The sequence below is a fragment of the Chelonoidis abingdonii genome, chromosome 8 (genome assembly GCF_003597395.2).
Source record: "Chelonoidis abingdonii isolate Lonesome George chromosome 8, CheloAbing_2.0, whole genome shotgun sequence".
Classification (NCBI taxonomy): Eukaryota; Metazoa; Chordata; order Testudines; family Testudinidae; genus Chelonoidis; species Chelonoidis abingdonii.
Window position 1 is genome coordinate 103,148,411 of NC_133776.1, and position 22,322 is coordinate 103,170,732.

General features: G+C 47.9%; 1 protein-coding gene across 8 annotated transcripts in view; it reads right to left on the minus strand.

Moving 5' to 3' along the window:
- DOCK11 (dedicator of cytokinesis 11) overlaps window positions 1-22,322 on the minus strand; it is a 124,305-nt gene that overhangs the window by 61,339 nt on the left and 40,644 nt on the right. For 4 of the 8 annotated variants that reach the window (XM_075068909.1, XM_075068907.1, XM_032776437.2 and 1 more), the window contains exons 7-24: window positions 21,586-21,720; window positions 19,881-20,058; window positions 19,430-19,509; window positions 17,654-17,737; window positions 15,168-15,308; window positions 13,523-13,711; window positions 12,545-12,667; window positions 11,433-11,515; window positions 9,533-9,655; window positions 9,283-9,359; window positions 8,601-8,785; window positions 8,445-8,510; window positions 7,894-7,986; window positions 7,405-7,528; window positions 6,617-6,738; window positions 6,050-6,136; window positions 4,401-4,490; window positions 1,849-1,967 (exon numbers count right to left, since the gene is read on the minus strand). In XM_075068909.1, the coding sequence (XP_074925010.1) occupies window positions 1,849-1,967; window positions 4,401-4,490; window positions 6,050-6,136; window positions 6,617-6,738; window positions 7,405-7,528; window positions 7,894-7,986; window positions 8,445-8,510; window positions 8,601-8,785; window positions 9,283-9,359; window positions 9,533-9,655; window positions 11,433-11,515; window positions 12,545-12,667; window positions 13,523-13,711; window positions 15,168-15,308; window positions 17,654-17,737; window positions 19,430-19,509; window positions 19,881-20,058; window positions 21,586-21,720 (2,099 nt within the window). The remainder of the gene's footprint in view (window positions 1-1,848; window positions 1,968-4,400; window positions 4,491-6,049; window positions 6,137-6,616; window positions 6,739-7,404; window positions 7,529-7,893; window positions 7,987-8,444; window positions 8,511-8,600; window positions 8,786-9,282; window positions 9,360-9,532; window positions 9,656-11,432; window positions 11,516-12,544; window positions 12,668-13,522; window positions 13,712-15,167; window positions 15,309-17,653; window positions 17,738-19,429; window positions 19,510-19,880; window positions 20,059-21,585; window positions 21,721-22,322) is intronic. The other 4 variants (XM_075068910.1, XM_075068908.1, XM_075068906.1 and 1 more) reach the window with 1 other exon arrangement.

A 22,322-nucleotide genomic window follows, 5' to 3' on the forward strand; every position in this document is an offset into this window, starting at 1 on the left:
CTCCAAATCTTTCTGCCAGGAATGCTCCACGTCTCTACTCCCAGCAACTCCTCCAGACCCTTTCCTCCTGAACGACACTTCTGCAAGGGGCAGCGAGTTGTATGAGAGCGTGGGGGCCTGGCTCCACTAAAGTTTGGAGCTGGGTCTCTCCCCTGGCCCCACCTGCGCACCTCCCTTGGAGCATCCCCCTGGCCCCGCCTGCTGCCCCCAGGCAATTTAAAAGGGCCCCTCCCACCAGCACAGCGGTGCTAAGGTGACTTCCTGCCTGCCTGCTACACTTCACGTCCCGGTGGTCCCTGGGTGGGGGGAGGGGCGCATGTCTCTGTACACTGCCCCCACCCCAAGCTGTGGCAATTGGAGCTGCAGGTGCAGTGCCTGTGGGCAGCAGTGCATGGAGACCTCTCCGGTCCCCTGCCTAGGAGCTGCTGCCAGTGGCGGGTGTGGGTCACTTTCAGGAGCTGCCCGAGGTAAGCACTGCATCCCCACACCCCCACCACCTGCCTCAGCCCAGACCCCGCACCCAAACTCCCTCCCAGAGCCCACCCCCTGCGCCTCAACTCCCTCCCCCTGCCCAGAGCCCACCCTCTGCACCCCAAACCCAGCCCAGAGCCTGCACCCAGCATCCCCTACTGCACCTCAACCCCCTGTCCCAGCCCAGAGCCTGCCCCCAAACTCCCTCCCAGAGCCCACTCTATGCACCCCTACTGCACCCCAACCCCCTGCCCCAGCCCACCATCCAAACTCCCTCCCAAAGCTGTGCACTAAGGGGAATGAGACTTCATACATGGCCGTGCAACTCTATGCATATTCAGCACGAGGTCTTGAACCTGGGGCTCCTGGGTCACCAGGCAACCTTCATATCCCAGCAACCATCCAGCAGCTTGTTAGCAGGGGGTGGGCTAAGCAGGTCATGGAATCCCAGTCCCGCCAGAGGCCCCGCCCACAGGAGCCCTGACTGAAGGAGCACTTGACCCCACCAATTGGCCCAGCTGCACTATTTAAGCCAGAAAGAGGCACAGAAAGTTGGCTGTGCAATTGCTGAGCTCCTGGTTGGCTGCTACATTGGAGGTGCCTTCCAGTCTTGCCTGCTTCCCTGCCTCGTTCCTGTTTCCCTGACCAGCTCCCGGTTCCTGTCCCTGTTCTTCTGGCTCCAGCTCCGGCTCAGACCCTCAGCTCGGATTCTGGGCTTTGGCATCCAGCATTTGATTCTGGTTCTCACCCTCAGCTCCAACTCCTAACTCCTACTCGGACCTCTAGGCCTGATTGCCCATGTCCCAGCCTGTAACAGGCAGTGCTAGATAACTGATTTTTAATAATACTAGACAACGAACCAATTCTAATTCAGGCTCTAGGATCTGGTGAGAAGTGACAGTTCAGAGTAGACAGGTGACTCCAGTCTCACTCAAACAACGTCAGGATCCTCAAGACAATTAGGGTCAGATTCTGCAACCTTTACTCATGTTGAGTAACATTTACTCCTGCCCCCAACAGGACCACTCATAAGAGCAAATTCTGCCCAGCACAGCTCAGGAAGAACCTGGCCCCTAAAAAATAAAGTTTTGAAGCCAAGAAGTAAAATAACAAAAGGGGGAAAATCCAATTCCCCTGATCTCTGATTTCATCTCCAAATACTTTTAAATAAAAAAGGCAAGATCTTTTGCTAAAGCAAGCTGGCTTCCAACTCTGTCTGTGGAGGTCAGCAAGACCTTTAATAGAAATATCAGTTGCAGGAATGCTATGTTTTTTTCTTTTTTTGGTGATGGAATGTCAGAATTCCTTTGAAAAAAATCTGAATTACAACTTTATATTTATAGTGGAAGAAAGCCACACTGGTTAGCAGACTCTTACATGGTGCAGTTGACAGCTACTTCATCCTCCTGGCTCACATTTGTGAGGACTCTGAACAGTTGCATAAGAATTACCGGTAGAAACTGTATCATCACTTGGCTCTCCATGGCGTGCAAACACTAGAACAAAGGTTCAAAACACATGGCTTTTAGCCTGATATGTTACAGATGTTGCCCTGTGTTTACTTTGCACAGAAATTTTTGCACCAGTGCAGGCATAAATAAAGGCGAGGGCTTCCCAGCTGGCAAGAAAGGAGGAGAGGTTGGAATTACCCGGCCAGCTCCTCCCACCAGGAAAAGCAGATAATTCCCAGGGCTCATAAATACTGCTCTCAGCTGTGCCCCAAGAGCCAGCTGTCTTGGAATGACTCAGCTGCCTTTCTGAGAAGTCACATGCTAGCTCTGGAGGGCCTCATATATCCCAAAGAGTCAAGCTGAAGTTTTGATCCCAACTCTCTTTTTGTGATTGGGGGAAAAAACTTTCCAAAACAACTCTGGCACTTCGGTGCCTAACTCCCACTGATGTGCAACGATACTCAGGCTCCCAAGTGCCTGGCTCCACTTTTGAACATGCGATCTAGGAGCTTTTGAAAGTTTGAATATTAACTCACTGTCACTTGGCCATTTCCCAGGCCCACGTCCATATTTAGGGACCTAAAGAAAAGTGCCCTCATTTTCAGAGGTGCTAAGGCCTGACTCTGACATGGACTCCCTCTACGACCTTGGCAATGTGACACAACATCTCTGCCTCAGTTTCCCCATCCGTGAAAGAGGACTAACAATTGCTACTTGCCTATCTCAGGGGCTGAGGCTTCATTAGATTATCTTTGTAAAGTGTTTTGAACATGGAAACTACTATTTAAGTGCTCACCATTATTATTAAAGGTGTGATTATTTTTATTCCTTAAAACAATATTTAGATCTATGAAATATAGCCAATTATTTTTAACACTAAAAGATCTACTTCTTTGCTATAGAATCACACTTGAAGACAAGTTCTTATCATAAAGTTATCAGAAACGGTGAACAGAAAGTTTTTGTCCTGTTCAGAAGTTACTGTTTATAAAAACTTGGACCTGATCCTACAACCCACCTTCAGATTTCAGTGGGATGACTCACCTGCATCAGGATTGGAGTTCTTTTAAAATTAAAATTCAATTCTGAGCTATCAGCCACATAGGCCAAATTTCAAGATGGCAAAAAAACTTAAAAAACAACAAAAAACGCTGCACACTGACTATAAATTGCTGCAAATCAGAGATTATGCTAATCCAAGGGCATCTTCAGTACCTACAGCAGCATGGGAGTATAGGTGCAATATAAAATATCATTACAGCTTTGGGAAATCATTGATGCCAGCTAGGTTCAATGTAGCAAATCCATCTGTGATATATGTGCCTGTGACATCTGCCCGTCGAGAGAATTACTCCCTTGTTTACAGGAAACTGCTGGTATGAATGGGCACTATTTGGTCCTTTGCCACTAGAGGGTGCTTGGAAGCTGCACAAATGCCACTACGTTCACACCCTCATAAAAATCAGAATGAAAGTGAAAACAGCGGCCAAAATTTCTGAGCAAATCACGTAAGCAGAGGAGAGCACACTTCTGAAAGAGCAGAACACCAGGAACATTAACTCGGGTGAAGAAGGGCCTTATATTTCAACATGCGCTGTTCGGGATCACACAAGGACAGTGACCCTGTCCTTGTTCTAGTTTCTGTGGGTCTGACCCAATTTCCAATGCTGTCAATGGAAAACTCTTGTCAACATCAGTGGGAGCTGGTCAGACCCTAATGGGTATAGAGAGGAGGGTCCTTTCTCACAGGGGCTCCACCGTTCGCACAAAAGCCTAAAAACGGACCCTGCTGCAGTGTGTGCCAGACAACTGAGCAACCAATTATCTGTGCTGCAGCGCAAGACACATGGCACTTTACAGCTCAGGGGTCCCTGCCTCAAGGCGTTTGCAGTATGAAGAGATAGGACAGAGCAAGAAATGCCATCGGGAAAGGGGCGGGGCTTCCATGAAATCAGGGAAGGACTGGAATGGCTCATAACACTGTGCACCATTGCGTTTGGTGAATGGTCTCTCTTTAGCGTCTTGATACTTAATTTAAGAACAACATGAAGTGGCAGGTCCATGCAGGGAAGCGAAGGGTAAGACAAGGGGTTTGCAGGACACCCACCACACAGTGCTACCAAAGCTACACATGCTGCCTGCACTGTATGGAGCATATAGCGCAGAATCACTGCATCATGTGTTATAGTAACTAAGGATTAATATTGACGGGCTTATATATCTCTCATTTTTAACTCCAGCGATAAGCCATTTACTTTCTAGGCTACGGGGCTGCTGACTCGTAGGTGTCCAGAGGTACCGAAGCACATACTAGAAAGCATTACTGAGATCAATAACTCTGTTACTGTCCCACACTCGCCTTTAAAGCCCTATTTGCATACTTCACATGGAATACTTAGTGGCGACTGAGTGACTTAAAAAGCCAGCTGAGTGTTCACCAATGGACTGTAAAAAGGGTCAGGGAAAGACACTGTTCACCTTTAGATATTTAACAAGCTCTCCTGGAACTTCTTTAGCTCCTGCCTGGACCAGCTGGCAGTACTGGAAGAATTTGTGCAGGTGCAAGTCCTGATTGAAAGATGAAAACAAACAAAATTCAATGAATCAATCTCAACCCTGGTCAGTCTTTTCTACTCCACATTTCCCAGGTCTGCAAACCTACCAGATCTATCTGCCTCTGCAACAGTGCCTGGCATGGGGCATAGCCTGATCTCAGCCCTGCCAGGAACTCCTCAACTGCCCGCCCCAAATCCCAGTTCCCTAGACCACAGCCCGGGTGGCACACTGCTCCCAGCCTTTTCAGATGCACACAGATGCATGGCCACATAACCACGCTCTTCAAACGGCTCCTCTGGCTCCCTGTTCTTTTCAGCATTAACACAAACAGCGGTCTCAGTAGGCTTGTACCAATCTGCATCACAGTTGTGTCTTTCCGGCTAGCCCTCCCCACACAGTCAGTTCAGTGCCAGCCTCCTCCTGCCCCTTCTTCCAGTCCCACCACTGGTGGGGCAAAAGCTTTCTCATCCTAGCTCCTGATATTTGAAACAGCCTCGCTGTGTCCATCTGCTTCACTGATCCCCTCTGAAATCCCCTCCTTTCTCCCCTGCCTATGTCCCTTGGATCTTACAGTTTACTAGTGGGGTATTTGCCTCTGGAAAGATTTGAGGGCACAGTTTGCACCAAGAGTGCAGTGTACGTGAGCTTGTGCTGTTGCTACTGACAGTACCACACAGTTAAGAGCAAAAAAAGGATAAAAAGCGCAAGGTAAAATGAGGCAGCTGCACACCGAGGCCTGGTCTACATTTACAAATCCCACACTGACCTAGCTCTGGCACTCAGGGGTGTGAAAAATCCCCACCCCTAAGAGCCAAGCTCTGCTGTCCTAACGTCCAGTGTAGACGCAGCTCGGTCGATGGAAGAATGCTGCTGTCACTAAGGGGGGAGGTGGAAAACCCCTTCCAAGGCTGCGCTCTGCAGCTACACTATAGGGTTATGCTGGCATAGCTTTGGTGCTATAGTCCCCCTAGTGCCGACACGGCCTTGAACACGGCCCACGACACCTCAGCATTGCTGCACACACACTGCAGCTCCTGTGACACTCACACAGTCAGATCGATGGTGCTGGGGAGATGAAATCTGTCATCACGAGTCTGACCTACTCAGGCGAACATTTGTCGTGGGACTCAATGAAGGTTGCTGCGGAAGGTGGTGTCTGGGGCAAAGTGTGACTCTTTGTCAAAACCCAAACCCTTTTCTTTTGGGGATGAAAAGTCAAAATGGTCTACAGGAAAACCCCATTTTCCAACCAGCTCAGCGACTCAGGCTTCCATAGCGCCTGCAGGTCGCAGTGTGAGCAGCAAAGGGAATGCCAGCACGTCTCGGGGCTCTCTCGCAGCTCTGATTGCTCATTATGCTCCCAATCAGAAGGGAGAGTGAACAAGCCGTAACCTGCTATTACACAGACTCTCTCTGCTTTATTCTGCAGAGCGCTAATCCCTTTCTTAATACCCTAAACCCAGCAGCAACAGAGTAGTTCAAATCATTTTATTACAACACTCCCTCCAAGCCCATCGTGACAAGGTTTTGCTACCTCTATGCTAATGCTAGGAAAGAGACAGTCAGCTTACCTGGGTGTAAATGGTTGACTCCAAGTGGATTTTGATCTTCAACAGTGGCTTTGCTCCATCGACCCATTTAATATCAACGCTCTGCTGCTGCGAACAGAAAATATTCAGCTACTTGGTTGCAGACATTTGCAGATGAGAACAAGGCTTTATGCAGCTGGATCTTTATTCAGTCCTGTAAATGCTCAATGCCTGCACAAAATCTGAAGAAAAGGGCTTTGCACAGCACAAGAGAATGGCGCCCTCCTTCAACCCTCAGTGCACCCTGCAGCTGCTCTGTTCCCAGCCTGCAGCAGGGAACGTGGGCTGCTGCACTTCATCAGCCACTGAATCCACATAATACACGTGCCCACTACCCAGGCCCCCATACCACACACAACTGTCCAGACACACTGGGACTGGGGTCTTTTACAGCCTCCAGTATTGCTGATGGTGGGTGAAGTGGGGGCAGGATTTTCTGGATGGACAGGTGTGGCTAAGAAGATCTAGGGGGCAACCCAAGGCTTGACATGGTAACAGCTGTAGCTGTCTTCTCTCTACTGTTAAGTGTATTTTAAATGCTCTTCCTACCCTGCGCGACTCCGTGTCCCCAGGACTCAGGTAGCCAGGTGGAAGATTGGCTGAAACGGGTAAATGCTGCTCAAAGGTGATAATTCGACCATCCTTCAGCAAAGGGAGCCAGGCAAATCCCACTGCGGAAACAGCCAATGAGGAGAGATTAAAGCACCTGCAGGAGTGTGTGTTCAGCACGCTTCTCAGGAGACCTGGAGCCGTGGCCACGACTCATCCCACCAGGGAAGCTAACCCAGAGACTGGGAACTGGCCTCTACCCGCCTTACTCTGACAAATTCCCTTCTGTAGAGTCAACGGCTGAAATTCACAGGGCACCACCTGCGACCCTCAGTGGGGCTGCATGGTAAATAGCCTTTGTGCTGGCTTAATGTATAGGGGTGAACTTCCCCCAGCAAGCATTGCTTGAGGGAGGACTGTGGGCACAGATCCCCAAATCAACAGGACTTCAATGTGGAAAGTTACACATACGCCCTGATCCTGCACCAACATGCCACTTTACTCCCATGGGTGGTCCCATTGCAGTCAATGGGACTTCTTATGCAAGTAAAGGTAAGACTATGCAGAAGATTTTGCAGGATGGAGGCAGTAGTTTGTATTTAAGGAGACACTAACCGGTTGTGTTGCTTCCTGTAGCAGGGGATACATGATTTATTTGTTCAAAAGAAGATTAAAACAGACTAGTACCTTAAATCACAAATAGTGTTTTCTTTTTATTCAGCACTTTACATTTATTCTCATCGCTGAGTATTAGATTTTAAGGGCTGTAATTTAAGCAGCAAACATACCTGGAGTTTCAATGGAGTCCTGTTTTTTCACTGATGCCTTGGTGTTAATTTCACAGCTGACATGATAGAAGGTGAAAAGCAAATGATGCTTTTGATGGAGATGAATTGGAAGCTCAATTTTAATCTAAAATGATATCATGACAGATAATACTGGATTTGTAATTGGCAATACGTTGTAAACTCTCTTATTTACTGAAGATTTCAGAATCACACATTGTGTTGCAGATATTTCTGCCCATCTTTGAACTCGACTGTGTAACAGTTTAATCACAACTGTGTATTATTTATACATTGTGACCATAACCTCCCAGTAATGACACCACATGCTAGGAAAGCAAGAACCAGAAAACACTGAAAATCACTGAGCAGCTGGGCTGAGACTTATTCCATCTCCAGCTGTACAGAAAGAGGTGCTGGCGCTCTCTGTGGTTTTGGTGTACCCATGAAAGGCAATTACTTCCCGCAGCTGTTCTAGAGTTGAGTGTTTACCTCATCATAGAACTCTGGACTCTGGTTATGATGCAACACGACAGCACAGGCATTTGCTGTCAGGAGGGGTCCTCCGGGTTTGCCATAGATACACTGCAATGAAGGCAAGTGACATGTTGGATCAAAGGCAGCTGTCACTCAAATTTGCCAACTAGAATAATGAAATACGTTGGAAACAGAAAATACTGACATTTTTCTAGATTCTCTTGTCAAGCTTGCAGAGACCATTTGACTGGAGGATCGGTCCATCAATAGCTATTAGCCAGGAAGGGCAGGGATGGTGTCCCTAGCCTCTGTTTGCCAGAAGCTGGGAATGGGCGACAGGGGATGGATCATTTGATGATTCCCTCTTCTGTTCATTCCCTCTGAAGCACCTGGCATTGGCCACTGTTGGCAGGCAGGATATTGGGCTAGATGGACCTTTGGTCTGACCTAGCATGGCCGTTCTTGTGTTCTTATGGAGACGCTCAGTATTAGGCCATATTAACCTAATGAAGTGCCCAATTCTATATACATTTGTTTACGGTTTCAAAAATGGATTAGGAACCAACCTTCAAAGCTTGGGCATCAGCTTCATCTGAGTCCTTGAATTCCATGCAGACCACAATATTCCTTGCCTGGAATGAAGAAGAATGGGAGAGTAAGCTCCCAGTTTTAGATCGGGGACGTTATGAGCATCTGTTCGGCCTGTGTTCCGTGTGACTCACCTTTGCAAATGTTTTCTGGCTGTCGTATTTTAAATGCAAGGGGTACACGTAGAGATGATTTTTGTAAATGGTGAAGGGATAACGGTATTTCGCCACTTCTGGGACAAACTCCTCCACCTCAATGGTGATGTTCTCATGGCCCTTTTCAAAAGGCTTTATAGGGATGTAAGAGGCAGTAACACAATCTAAAGAGGAAGGATAAGCTGAGATAAGCAGGTGTCTGACAAACACGGGAAAGAAAGCAAATGTAACATGCCACTTTACATTTGACATTCTGCCTTTGCCATCACATCCATGCACTCACTGCAGCCAGAGAGCCAGGGGTATGTGCCCCAGGGTAGAATATGGCTCCACTCTGTTCCACGCTACTGGGCAACTTCTCCTGTCAATCACAGGACAGCAACTCCTTCAATGGATCATTGACTAATGCAGCCAGAGCTGCAGATTTCCTAAAGCTTGAAAACAAAAGTGCAAGACGTGTTCCTTCAGAGAAACCTTTGCTGCTAAGCGCCAGCCATTCATAAAAAAAGATTTTAAAACATCAGTTTCACCAAATTAGTTGCTCATTATCTATCATTGTAAATTCTAGATATTTCTCATTCATATTATAGAGAAGCATGCTATAGATGTTACCAGGATGGTTAGCACAGTTAATATTTACTTTCTGATTTGTGTTTCTTACTTGATAATTCCAGAGGGATGCACTCGATGGCGATATTTAAGTGGCCTGGGATAACCTGGAGTTTTGTCTTCTCTGGCCTGTATTAGAAAGCAAGAACAAACTCATCAATCTCGAAAATTCAAGCATGAACAAATTAGCTCCAAATATTTGATCTCTCCAGGTAGTTTAGAAACACTCTCGCATCCACACATACTATTTTAAAGAATTTTCAAATGCCCACTCAGCCGCTACACCAGTTCCTTACACTCACTTCCTAAACTCTGCTAGAAGCTTCAGCAGATCCTCACTAGAGAGTTTGCCACTATCTTGTTTATAGAGAGGAGAAAATTTCCCGTCGAGATCCAGAGTACCTTGAGAGTCTTTGAAAACTGGCCTGCAAAAAACAAAAGTGGACACATTTCCCAAGCATTAGTATCAGGGCTACCCATGTGTGGCTACCCATGCCAATCTGGGAGAAGCTCAAAGGGTGATTCACTCCTGTGCAGGCAACACACACAAGGTCTACGCAACACAAATACTCAAACCCGCACACAGGTGGTGCATCGGATTTGTGCTGGCTCTCTGCACAGGAATGAATGGTATCCTATGGAAGCTCCTCAGCACTTCCTTGCAATATGAAAACACTGCTCAGGAACCTACACGTATGTACCAAGCCACAGTCCAAGCTGACATTCAAGAGTCATCACCATCTTGGTTTAGGACCAAATAGCAACCTAGTGGTAGGAATATGAGACAGTGGGATGAATTTACATCAGTGTCTTCAAGGGAGCTGCATTAGGGTCAGTTTGGCTCAGGATACATTTACCCTCAACAAAAGAATATTAGGGGAATCAGATCATGGTCTTCAGTCATCCAAGAGAGAAAGGGAGGAGCTGCGACTACGTGGTATTTCTTGGGACTCTCCAGAGCTGCAGATTGAACTAGTTAACCTCCACCCCAAAAACTCACTAACTAAAGGTCCAGTCCTGCTGCCCTTGTCTCCTGCGCAGAGTCACTGAAGCTGAGAGGACGCGCATGCAGTCCCTTCAGTCCTTTCTTTGAAAAAGAACCACAGGGGCTATCAGACGGGATCACACCAGTGGACCATCCTGCCCTGAGGCTGACAGGGTAATGCACTAGCTGCTTCACAGGCAGCTGCAGGACCTTGGCACCAGCAGTTATGGGATAACCTGTCCCCAAGGAAGTTCCCTCCTGACCCCAATAGGCACAGCTCAGCTCACACCCTGAAGCAGGAGGGTTTATAGTTACAACTGGTTGTAAATTTTTCACCCACGTGGTTTTGGTGAAAAATGCCATTGCTGTTGAAATCTAGACAGCTCAACAAATGTGTTGCTTGTGACGAAAATTCCTGTGGGAGGGAAAATGCATTTTTTTTGTTTTGAAATTTTCCTTTTGGGGGAAGTGTTGTTTCAGATTTTATTTTACTTTGTGTTTTTCATGTTTAAAAAATATTTTCACATTATTTCTTGAAATGTCAGCAGTAGCGATGCACAATCTGACCTAATCTAAGAGCTGAAAGACTCTACTTTATTTTAAAAATCGTTAAGGAAGACACTACATTGCAGTGATTGAAACATTTTCTTTTCCTGATCAAAGCATCTCCTGTTTGTGTTCCAGTGAACAGTCTGACCCTACTATTACTATCATGGTATGAAAGAAAATGGAATTCCCATAAAATTTCTGTTTTGGAAAATTTTCATTTTGGAATTCTGAATTTCCATTTTGAATTTTTTTTCAGTTTTATATTATAATAAAATTCAAAATGGAATTTCAGAATTCCAAAATGAAAATTTTCCAAAACAGAAATTTTATGTGAATTTCATTTTCCTGGGAAATTTCAAAAGTTTTTGTTCCCATATGGAACAATTTTTTTTTCAAAATGTTGACATTTCCCACAAAATGGAAGTTCCACGTTTCAACCAGCTCTATTTATAGCCCTCCCCAGAACTCTTGTTTATTTTATAATCTCTCTCCAGATCTAGGACTCCAGCCAATCCAAATTCTGGCTCAGAAAAACAATTTGCAGGGCCAAATTCTGCCCTCAGTTACACTTGTGCAGCCTTCCTGACTTGAGGAATTTGGCCCGATTTACAAACAACATAGACAACAACAACTTCAGGAGGACACGTGAGGATTTCAAGACAACTGACCTGGCAGCCCAAGCAAAGGGCATCCTGTACTGCCCAAGCCGACTACACACCTGCTTAGCCAACTTATGAACCTTCTGGGCAGTCTGGAAAAACAAAAGAAAGGATCAACAAGGTGACAGTGGGGTCACGCCTTCATAGGACAAGAATTAAAATGTGATGGCTGTGGGAAAGGAAAGCTCTCAGCCTTCCAGCAACATACAGCCAGGTAGCAAGTTAGAGCATCTAAGCTGATACCAAGGACGAAGCCGACAATCATTGTGACTTCACACCATGTCTACTTCACTGCTGTATGTGATCAGCATGCCTTTTAAGGTCCAGCTGTGTTACCAGCTAACCTATGCTGTATGCAAGGGGAGTATAGAGCCTTTACCCACCCTGGGCCTCACCCCACTCACCCTGAAGTCAACGGGACTCTTTTCATTGAATTCAGCGGAGGGCTGAGGTCCCAGCTGGGTACACACAATTCATAGCGGCTACCACTAGAGGGCCCCCAGATCCTGCTGCCATTTGCACACGCTGGCCATTAGCCCTGTGCACCCAGGCAGAGGAGAAGGAGGAGGAGTTGTGTGCAGAGTGGGCGTGGCTACAGGGTGGGTCATATTCTGCCAGGTTCTGAGCCCCGCAAACTGTGGTGCAGGAACCATTTTCATTAAAAAAATAGCTCTTCCCACCTGCAGGAGCAAACGCAGAGGCAACCTGAGGCAGTTGGTTGTGAGCAGGGCTGAATCTCTCGTGTGCATAGCAGTTCCACACCCAGCTTAGGCCGATGCGGCATCAGGCCCCGCACCGTTCTAATGTGCTGGGGAAATAATTATCTCATCTTAAACATCGATCACGTTTCTGAACAGCCAAGCTCTGTTCTGAGAGACGAGCTGACATCAGCCGTGATGCCAGTACCCAGAGCAAGGCCGGAAATGCCAAGAGCCGTGGCCATCTTAACTGCATAGGGAAAGCCTAAGGTTTGCCAGAAAGGACAAGAAATAACAATCCATGTGTATTTTCATGCTTCTCAGAGTATCACAAGCCAATGGAGACTAGCCAGCTCCAGGTTATCACAGGACTGGGTGCAGTGCCCTTTCGGAGACCCTGCCATACATAACCTTATCCAGTACCTTCCCCGGGTCGGAGTTCTTGATGTACGGGTCCACACAGTGTGTGATGCTGCCTTGCAACACTTTCTCCACACGGGCGACAAGAAAGATCTCCACATGGGGGTTTGCCACAGAGAAAACTCCCTGAAAGTGAACAAAACAGCAGAGTCAGAGACGATTACTCCTCCCACAGCCATGCTCTCCTCCGGCTTCAATCAGAATGGAGCCTGGTAGCTTCCCCACTTTGGCACTATGCAGATTCATGGCACATGCCACGTGCCAGGTTCCAGCAGGTTTTTATGGTCTGAGTGAGGCCAAAGCCTGAGAGAGGCTACTGGGACGGTGCAGGCACTCAGTACTTCTCAGAATTGGCGCTAGCTGTGGGACTTGGAGGGTTAAATGGCTGATCGGCTCTTTCTATGAGCCCCAAACATGGTAAAAGTCAGAACCATTTGGGTTCCCAGCAGAATGAGGAGCTGGGTGGAGGGGATTTGATAACGAAACCTCCCTCCTACTCAAAGAAAAGCTACAGCGTAATCTTGAACTATGGGCCGGGAGTGTCAAAGGTGCCTTCGGGAGGGAGATGACCAGCTTTCAGGCACTTTCACTGGCTCCTTCATGAATCCCAGGTGGATACGTTTCAGGCAGAACTGGTAAAATTTTTTTGAATTTTAAAATATTGATAAAATCAGGAAAAATGTCCACTAATTTTGTTTGCATGTTTTATCGGTGATCATTCAGGTACAGAGCGTCATGACTGAACGAGAGCTGGATAGTCAGAATTGTGCTCTTGGGAGCACGGACCATCTTTTTGTGCTGTCTCTGTACAGCACCCAGCACAGTGGGGTCCAGGTCCCTGACGAAGGCTCCTAGATGCTACAGCATGCCACATAATCAATCATGTGCTGTACATTTTCTGAAGAGCTGCAACCACATCAAAGCTTTTTCCTTGCACATACAGTGACAACAAGGAAAGAACACAGGAAGTCAGTTCCTCACCTGCTTTATGTAGCGCAGGTGAGATTCAGCAATTCCATGAACGAGGTGACTGTCACCAGCTGCTTGGGTGGAGCTCCCGAGCAGCATTTCACGTACCGAGGGAGGATTCAAGTCCACGTGGAAGTCAGCTGAAATCTTGCAATTGTTTTTTACATCAAATAATGCCAGGCTGATGAAAAAAGGCTCAACCTGGGAATTTGAATGAATGTTCTTGTTAAAAAGCATAGTACAGGTTCTAACCTTGAGGTGTACTTGAAATTCACTGCCAGATACACAAGTGTGATCTCTGTTTCTTTGAGTCTCAGTTCAACTCTTACGATGAAATTCACCCTTCCACGAGGACTGTGCACCACCTACAATCTGTGGGGGCCATCTATGCGGGGTGAATTTCACTGTGAAAGAATTATATAAATAACCAATAGTTTATTTGCTTCTGACTATCCGGAAAAACACTCTAAGACCACAGCTTTGCTGGGTCTTCCTGCATTTGTATCTAGTGAAGATGAGCATAAAGATGAGGGCTACTTTAAAATCACTGACATAACATACAGAAATAACCCGGGTTATTTATACAAATGATGGAACACGAATGTCAGGAAGTGATGAAAACGCTGATCAGTCTGTAAGAGCTGTTTAAAGGCTGTACATTCAGGATAAGGCTATATCTACCCTAGCTCTTTTGTCAGTACAACATTTGTCGGTCGGAGGTATGAAAAGAACACAAGTTTCACCGACAGAAGCGCTGGTGTGGACAAAGCTATGCTGGCGGAAGACGCTCTCCTGCCGACATAGCTACCGCAGCTCATGGGAAGGGGGTTAATGATGCCGGCGGGAGCGCTTTCTCCCGTCAGCACAGCGCCGTCTCACGGGAGTCCTGACAGTGCCGCAGCTGTACTGCAGTAAGGTCTGCAGTGTACACAGAGCCTAGGAATGTGCATTTTTAGCACATCTCACCAAGTCCCAAACAACTCAGTTCTCAGTTGCCTGACTTCAGTTGTGTTCTAGCAAGAGACTCTACATATTCTTTGGTCACGTCAGGCAGGGTCACACAGAGAAAGCTTCCAGCACAAACTAACCACCTTTCCCTAGCTGTTCTCACTTTGCACGTGAACTGTCTGAAGTGAGTTCCACAATAGGGTGACTACATCAGAGATCTCAGGCTGGGCTTTGTAGCTCCAGGCCTTGACAAGTAGCAACAATTCCAGATGGTTTTGGTTCAGAAAGATTGTAGAGGACAAAGCTACCATGTGAAGGTCAGACCATAGCGTGCCTGATCAGAGCAGTGATGTACATATGTGCTATCTCCAGGCCTGATTCTGCAGGCTAAAATCTAAAGTCCCCACTGGTCCGGGTGCATCAGGACTGAGCTCTGTTAGCAGTGCCTTCATCCCTCTCCGACATATTGGTGAAATACTGGAACAGGGATGGATGCAAATTCAGGCCCCAGGCCTGCAATGAGCTCTGTGCCAGTCAACCCCCTGTGTCAGCCCATAGGCCACTAGGAGCAAAATTCGGGCCTAATTTCTTTTCCCAGCTCCACCGCCAGCCGGTTTCTGTTGCTGATTAGAAGAAACGGGATGGTAACTGTCTATGTCTAAGTACAACTCCAAGAGAAGAAACGGAACTTTCCAATGAAAACGCGTACGTTTGTGGGGGAGCCCTCGGCTTGGTCACCAACGTGAGTCTGGAGGTTGAAGGTTAAATCGTGACAGTTCACCAAAAAGCGCCTGCTGCACTTTTCCTCAAAGGGCTTTACGTCTGGCTCAATTCCAGAGAAGTCCAGCCTCTAGAAAACAAATGACACACCGCCTTTAAAACAGGAAGCTCACAAAAAAGTTAAGGGATTACATTATCGCTAATGGTATTTTACCATGATTAAAAACATGGTCTAAAAAGTGCAGCACATTCACAAACTGAGAGCCCATTTGGGGCCTGTTAGGCACATGCACTAAGGACAGGAATTCCTAACTTTGTACTGGGTTTTCGGAGTCTGCTTTGAGCCGTTTGTACAGTACAGAGAACTAAACCACCATATGATTTCAGCTCTGCCCTCTGCCTTTTAGCTGTAACCTTGAGGATCCACTCCAAACTTCTGATCACAGGGAGCCTGGAGGTGAAAACAGCGTATGTGCAGCAGGAATGCTCAAAGAGTTTCTACCACTTTGCAGGATTCTGTTGGTTGAAGAGATCGTTCACATAGTTAATAGACAGCGCTGCCAGAACCAGTAACAGCTCACAAATGGGAAGACATTTTTGATAGGCAGCAATGACGACTCTGGTTATAAACAGTCCAGATGGGCAATTCACTCAGACTGGCTGTAATAAAACTCAAACCACCTTGAATCCAGTCACCTCCTCCATGGCCCTTAAGGCTGTTCCTGTGGCTGGTTTGTGCCCACAGTGACCTTTCACAGACAGTGCCAAATGGGAAGAGAGACACAAGACGACCTTTAGGCACGATCCATAGCCAGATAACAACTCTCTCCCTTCACCAGACCCACCCTGCTGTGTGCCAAGGATGCAGGACTGCATCCAGAACATCAAAATCACAGTGTGTGGAAGGGCTGATGTACACACTATCATTCTCCCTCAGTTACTGAGGAGACCTATGTTATCACTCTGTGGGGGCTATTTCCCCCCTCTGAGTAATCTAAGCAAATATAGGCTGCAACCATTAACCCATTTTAGAAAACTATTTCTGAGTCACTTTCGAGAGACCGAAAACTCTGCCCTCTCTCAGGCCCATGGCTATGATCACATAATTACTTCAACATCAGCCTGACAACCGTGTAAACATGCCACAAAACTGAACTTGTTTCCACAATCGCAGACGTACCAAGCCGCAGAACACATGGGGTCTGCTCTCAACCAGAATCAACAGGCTTCTTTGTGCCCAGGGACAGGACACTGTGAGTTCAGTGACAGCCCAGCCAATTAAGATGTTTTGTACTTTCAAGGATGTTCCCCTTCTGAATCACATGACTAGTATTTTGGGGAGTTGCCAACAGTCCCTTTTTAAAAACAAACCTCATGGCTGCCACAGGGATGTAGAGACCCTGGGGCAATCATCCTAAAGAAGGCCCAAGAGGAAAGTTTGGTTTGGAACAAGAAAGACCCTTGGAAGACTCTGCATTTTTTCCATTAAATCAGAATTGTCACCCTCCTGGGCTCTAACTGCTCATATTGATTTGAAGGTAGAGAAAATCAGAAACTAGGAAATAAATGGAACAGTTTTCTAAAGTCGTGTTAACAGCAGCAGCTTTTTCCCTTTAAATGTCACGGATGCCTTCAGATCTGTAAAGCTGCTCTCAGGAACGGAGAAGAAATGCTAGCGTGCATGCCGAACCTTCCTTTTGCCATCCTGGGGAGAACCTCGGGCCCTCATCATCCCACATGGCAGCTCTGCTGGAGCCGGGGCCGTCTCCCTCTCTCTCTGTATTCCCATGACTGTGCAGTGAATAAAGTCAGGTCTTCATATTCCAAAGGTACTGAGCTCAAGCTGCATTATCATTGTGCTTGTATCAACATTTCTATTAACTCTTTCCTATCTGTGTGAATAGAGATTAATTTTTGCTACTTTTCTGAGGCCAAAACTTGAAAGTTCATAAAGAACAATATAGAGACAAACAGATGTGTTACCTATAAAAACAGCCTACATAAAAAAGGGTCAGCTGTCTACATGGTCAAATTAAGGGCTATCATGGAATCAGACTAAGTCCCTAGAAAGGAGCAGTGGGGAAAGACCAAATTCGGCATTCTGCAGCTGTCAGACAGGAGTCTGAACAGGAAACAGCCTCTGTGATTTGGGAGCTTCCACGTGCCAGCAGCCATGAAGACTTCCTTTACGTGAAAGGTGTTCTGAGCTTTGGCATCTCCAAAGCCCAGAACCTGCATGGCTGGCATATCTTGCAAGGACTCCGCACAGACACGGGCTTGCTGCTTATCTCATCGGCCTTAGTTGTAGAGGTGACTTGACTACCAGTCATTTCACCGTCTCCCTACGAGTGCCATTGCTGGTGTAGGTGACCATGGCCCCCCCAAGGAAGGAAGGAAGCAAGTGACACCAAATGGACTTTTCAGAATGGGTGAACCCTGGAAGACTCTAAAAGGTGTGTGGGGGGGTGGAATTACCTGGACTTCTGCGTCAAAGGAAAAGAGGTTTTGTCGTCCATCATTTCTGCTTAGTTTATTCAGCTGTTCAGTTTCTCTTCCATACTAGGTCAAGGAAAGCACTGACATTACTGAGGAGACCCAGCCACAAGAGAAGCAAGTGTTTGTCTTTGGGAGGAACGGACACAGTCGATATTGTTCCGAGCTGACTGATGCCCGGAGAGATTGCGCAATACCGCCCAGCCGCACCAACGAATGCCACGCCGGGAGACAGGAGGGCTCGGGGTCCCGTGGCCTGGCCATGTGACAGGATCACTCTGAGTGACAGAGCCGGCTGGCTACCAGACACCTGCACCTGGCCAACCCAGCACAGGCCCAGAGAGCTGTGACAGCCATCCCCGCCCTGCCAAACAGGAATGAAGCTGTCAATATTGCACCATTTTGGAGGCCAAGCTCTCCTGCCCCAGGTTGTCCTGCACTGCATGTCCCTGCGGTAGATTTGGCAACCTCTTCTCCCGCCCCATCCCCAGATGCATCCACTGTCCCTTGCTTGACACCCTCTCCCCCCGCTGAGTTATCTTCTTTTGTGGCTTGGGTGGCACCTTTTACATCGATGACTCAGGTCAGTACCCCCTCTTCCACTCTCCCACGTCTCCTGGGATGTTTGATGTGTCCAAACCTGAACTTCTCGCCTTGCTCCCCAAATCACTTCCCTCCTTGCCTTTCTCCATCGCCATGGGAAACATTCTCACCCGCTGAGTCACTCGTGTCTACAACCCTGTGGCTGTGTGACTCTTCCTCTCTCTGTCCCCCTCCTTTCACCTCCCGGCTCTCACCAAATCCAGCCTCGGCTTCCTCGATGGCCTCTCCCTCTGAGATCCCCCCATCCCCAACCACAAAACTCTTCTCTGCAAGCCTTCGTTACCTCTCCCCAGAACTTCTGCAGCCTCCCCAGCCTCTCATCTCATCCGCTCCAATATATTCCACGTGCTGCAGCCAAAGCGCCCTTTCCTGGCAGCTGCTCTGACCCTGCTCCCCACGGCCTGCCAAGTCCCCACTGGGTTTCAGACTCCTCACCCTGACTGTGCATGTACCCCCATCTCCTACTGCACTCCCACTCCCTCCCTCCCACCTTTCAGAGGCCTCCAGCTCTTTCCAGCTCTGTGCCACGGGGCTGGGCACACACGTGAGTCGGTAGGAACCAGCACTGGCAGAGCCTCCTGCAACTCCCTCCCACGAATAGCTCCCCGAAAGGAACAAGAGCACCAGCTCTACACACATCCTCAGACTGTGGCCCTGTCTTCCTCCTGTCTGCAGCTCCTTCCAGGTTCCTGCTCCAGCCTCCTCCTTCCCTGCCACTCCCAGAGACACGGACACTCCCCCCAGTGCGACTCTCCCTGCCCTGTCCCGGCTTCAGCTCCCCCACCCACAGTTCTTTCTCCTACCCCATCCCAGCAGCTGGCTCTCAGCAGCAGCAGCGGCAATGCTGGGTCAGGCTCCTGCAGGTGGTGTGCCTGAGTTTGGATGAGAATACAGGCAGCTCTTTATGCAGTAGCATCAGCAGCAGATCTGGGAGCAGCTCCAGCTCCGTGCTGATGGGATCTGTACACAAGGAGGTGAAGCTGGTGCCAGCAGCATCCCGTGGCTGCCCAGCTCTCTCCAGAGCATAGCTTAGGGACCTCGGCTGTAGGGACCTTAACCTCTGTCACTTAATAGTGTCCAGCAGGAAGTCCCTTTCCAGTGGCAGCTGCAAGTTAGCTGTGGGAGCTGAGGAAATGACCACTGTGGACACAATACCTTCATCAGCTCAGGATGCATGCTCCTCTCCAAGCTCTCCAGGATGTTTTCCGATTTCCCTTGGCTGCTCGAGTCATCATCTGTCAAGTCAGGAAAAGCAAATGTTCCATATGACAGCAACAGCTCCATCTAATCCCACCAGGCCCCCAGGCTCCGCTCCTGAGCCGCTCACTTACAATAGCACAGGGACAATTTATTGGGGCTCTTGAGATGCTGCCATGGGTTTCCCATCCAGCAGGAGAGTCAAGTTTCAAATCCACTTTTATTCTACAGACTATAGTTTATGTGCTACTAGCCAAATCTCAGCATCAGCATTTACTTGCTACGATGCCGATTTTTAATGCAGAAAAGAATGTAAACACTGGTTCGGGCGTCCTTGCCTCCGTGCCGCTAACGACGATGTCAGCGCCACAACGGTGGGAAAGAAAGATCCAGGGATTTAAAGACTGACCTTGTGCAGACTCCACGGTGTCTTTCCTTTCTTGCACCAAACTCTCCGTATTGATCTGAATAATCTTTTTCAGAGTCACCAGCCACTCCTCCATTTCCTGTTCACTTTCGGCTGCCAGATAGTGGCTGTACTTATCTAGCATCTTGAGTTCAAATGCATAGCGGCGCATCTTGGGGCACTGCACAAAGAAACCAGAGAGCAGGCTTCGCATTACACCTCATTAATATCGCCTTCACTTTAGAGCTCAGCTCAGCGCAGACCTGGTACCAAGCTTCTCCCTGGCAAAACCCACTGTGCACAAATAACAACTTTACAAATGCACTTTTCATTCCAGGGCATTCCTGCACTGCTCAGCCCCACTGACATGCGGCTAGCTCTGGGGTGGAAAGTAGCAAGCAGCCAAGGTGCAGCCTGTTGTACACTAGTGCGAAGGGAAATGTGAGCCAAAGTCACAAGAACAAATTCCTTCCCTTATAAAAAAAAAAGTGCCATGGAGCCTTTACAGCTCAGCCACCCAGGAGCCTGATTTTAAAGACTCGTCCAACCCACCAAGTAGAACTTCTGCCCGGCGCTATAGTAAGAAGCATTAATCAAAAACTAAACTAACATTTTTCATGGTAGCTCACTTTTCCAACCGCTGCTGGTCTAACAGCAGCATATTCCAGTGGGAAGTCTAGGCAAGTCCCTTGATGCAACATGTAAAGTACAGTCTACGCTGCCCAGAGTCATGATGGCTACAAAGAAATCTGCGTAAACTCACTTTGGAACCTGCATGGAGTCTGCTCTACTCACCCGAGAGTTAGCCCAAACCCACATGAAAACAGTGCGCCCTGTGAGAGCTATGCAAGACAGCACAAGGTCAGGAATAAAAACTTTCTCAGGCTTCAGAAGCTGTGTTTTTCCATACACTACTGCTAGCGCATACAACTAATGCCTGACGGGCCTTTCCAAAGCAAGGGTTTTCACATGGTCAACAGTCTTCCGCAGAAGACCCCATGATGTTGCAATTTGGGGACATTTTCCACTACCACTCTTTACCATTCACCACTCCTCCTCCTCGTCTTTAACAAGAGCTACAGGAAGCAAACACAGCTCATTTGCATTCTCTTATTATTTGCACTATAGTAGTTCTCCAGCAAACCACAGTGTTCAAATACATAGTAAGAGAGTTTTACAATTAAAGGCCCTGTTTCCGTAACCCCTTGACGTGTGAGTTACTTTACACATGTGACTACTCCCATTGAATTCTGCGTGTACAGGATCCAGACCCAATTTAAGACAAGAGACAACCAGTGGGTGCAGACAGACAGAGAGAAAGGCAGATGAAGGTAACACTCGGATGAACAGCTAACTGCACAGAGTAGTTACTGGCCTCAACCTTGCATGTACTTCAAACACCTGTAGTCCCACTGAAGTCAACAGGGGTGCCACGAGGTCCCCTTGGTGGTGGACACTATACAGTCATAGAAAACGAGCTCATCCAATCTCAGCAGAGATGACACAGCCGGCTGGGGTGCAGGCAGAAGGCGCAGTGGCAGTGAACGCTGTCAGCAGTAGCCTCTGCCCACCACCCGCTAGTGGCAGCGATGGCATTGCTGGTCAGGCTGGCGGGTAGGCAGATGGAACAGGCAGAGCGCATGAATGAGACTGATGAAGCACACATACAGAGACGAAAGCAGGTAGGACTCACCCCTTGTCAACCTACCTGAACAACATCAATGCAAGCATCCAAGAAGATGCAGCCTTTGGATTCTTTTGAAATTTTCTCATCTTTATAGGAATTCAGAATGTAGGAACCATCCGGCAGTTGTGTGAGGTAAAAATACCGTCTCTTGAATACCTGCAAGAGCAAAACGCCATTCTCATACAAAGGTCATTCTGTGCCATCCGCAGCCAGCGAGGTACACGTTTTCAGTATTTGGCTTCTCGGTCACTGTACGATACCTCGCTAGGGAAAACAGAGAGTCTCTCAGTGCTACACATCTACCAGGTTATTATTAAACCTAAAGATGTTCTCAGGCTCAGGCTCTAGAAGGAGGAAAGGACAGGAAACATGCTGCACAGCTCAGCACACTCAAAGCCAGGGCTGAAATACAACCCCCAGAGCTCCTGCATCTCACACACCTAGGTTCCTAGACCCTCCATTCATCTCCTGCAGTTTGAGACTGTTCACTCAATGGGGTAATTCAAACCTCCTTAGCAGGGCTGGATTCCACAACTAAAGCAGCCCCTCTCACACTGGCAATCTGAGGAATTTCCCCCCAGGTTAGATGGGCAGAGACCCGGGGGGGGGGGGTTCATCTTCCTCTGCACCCTGGGGCAGGGGTCACTTGCAACTTTAAACCAGTGTAAATGATGGATTTCCTACAACTTGAAGTCTTTAAATCATGATTTGAGGCATCAGTAACTCAGCCAGAGGTTAGGGGTCTATTACAAGAGTGA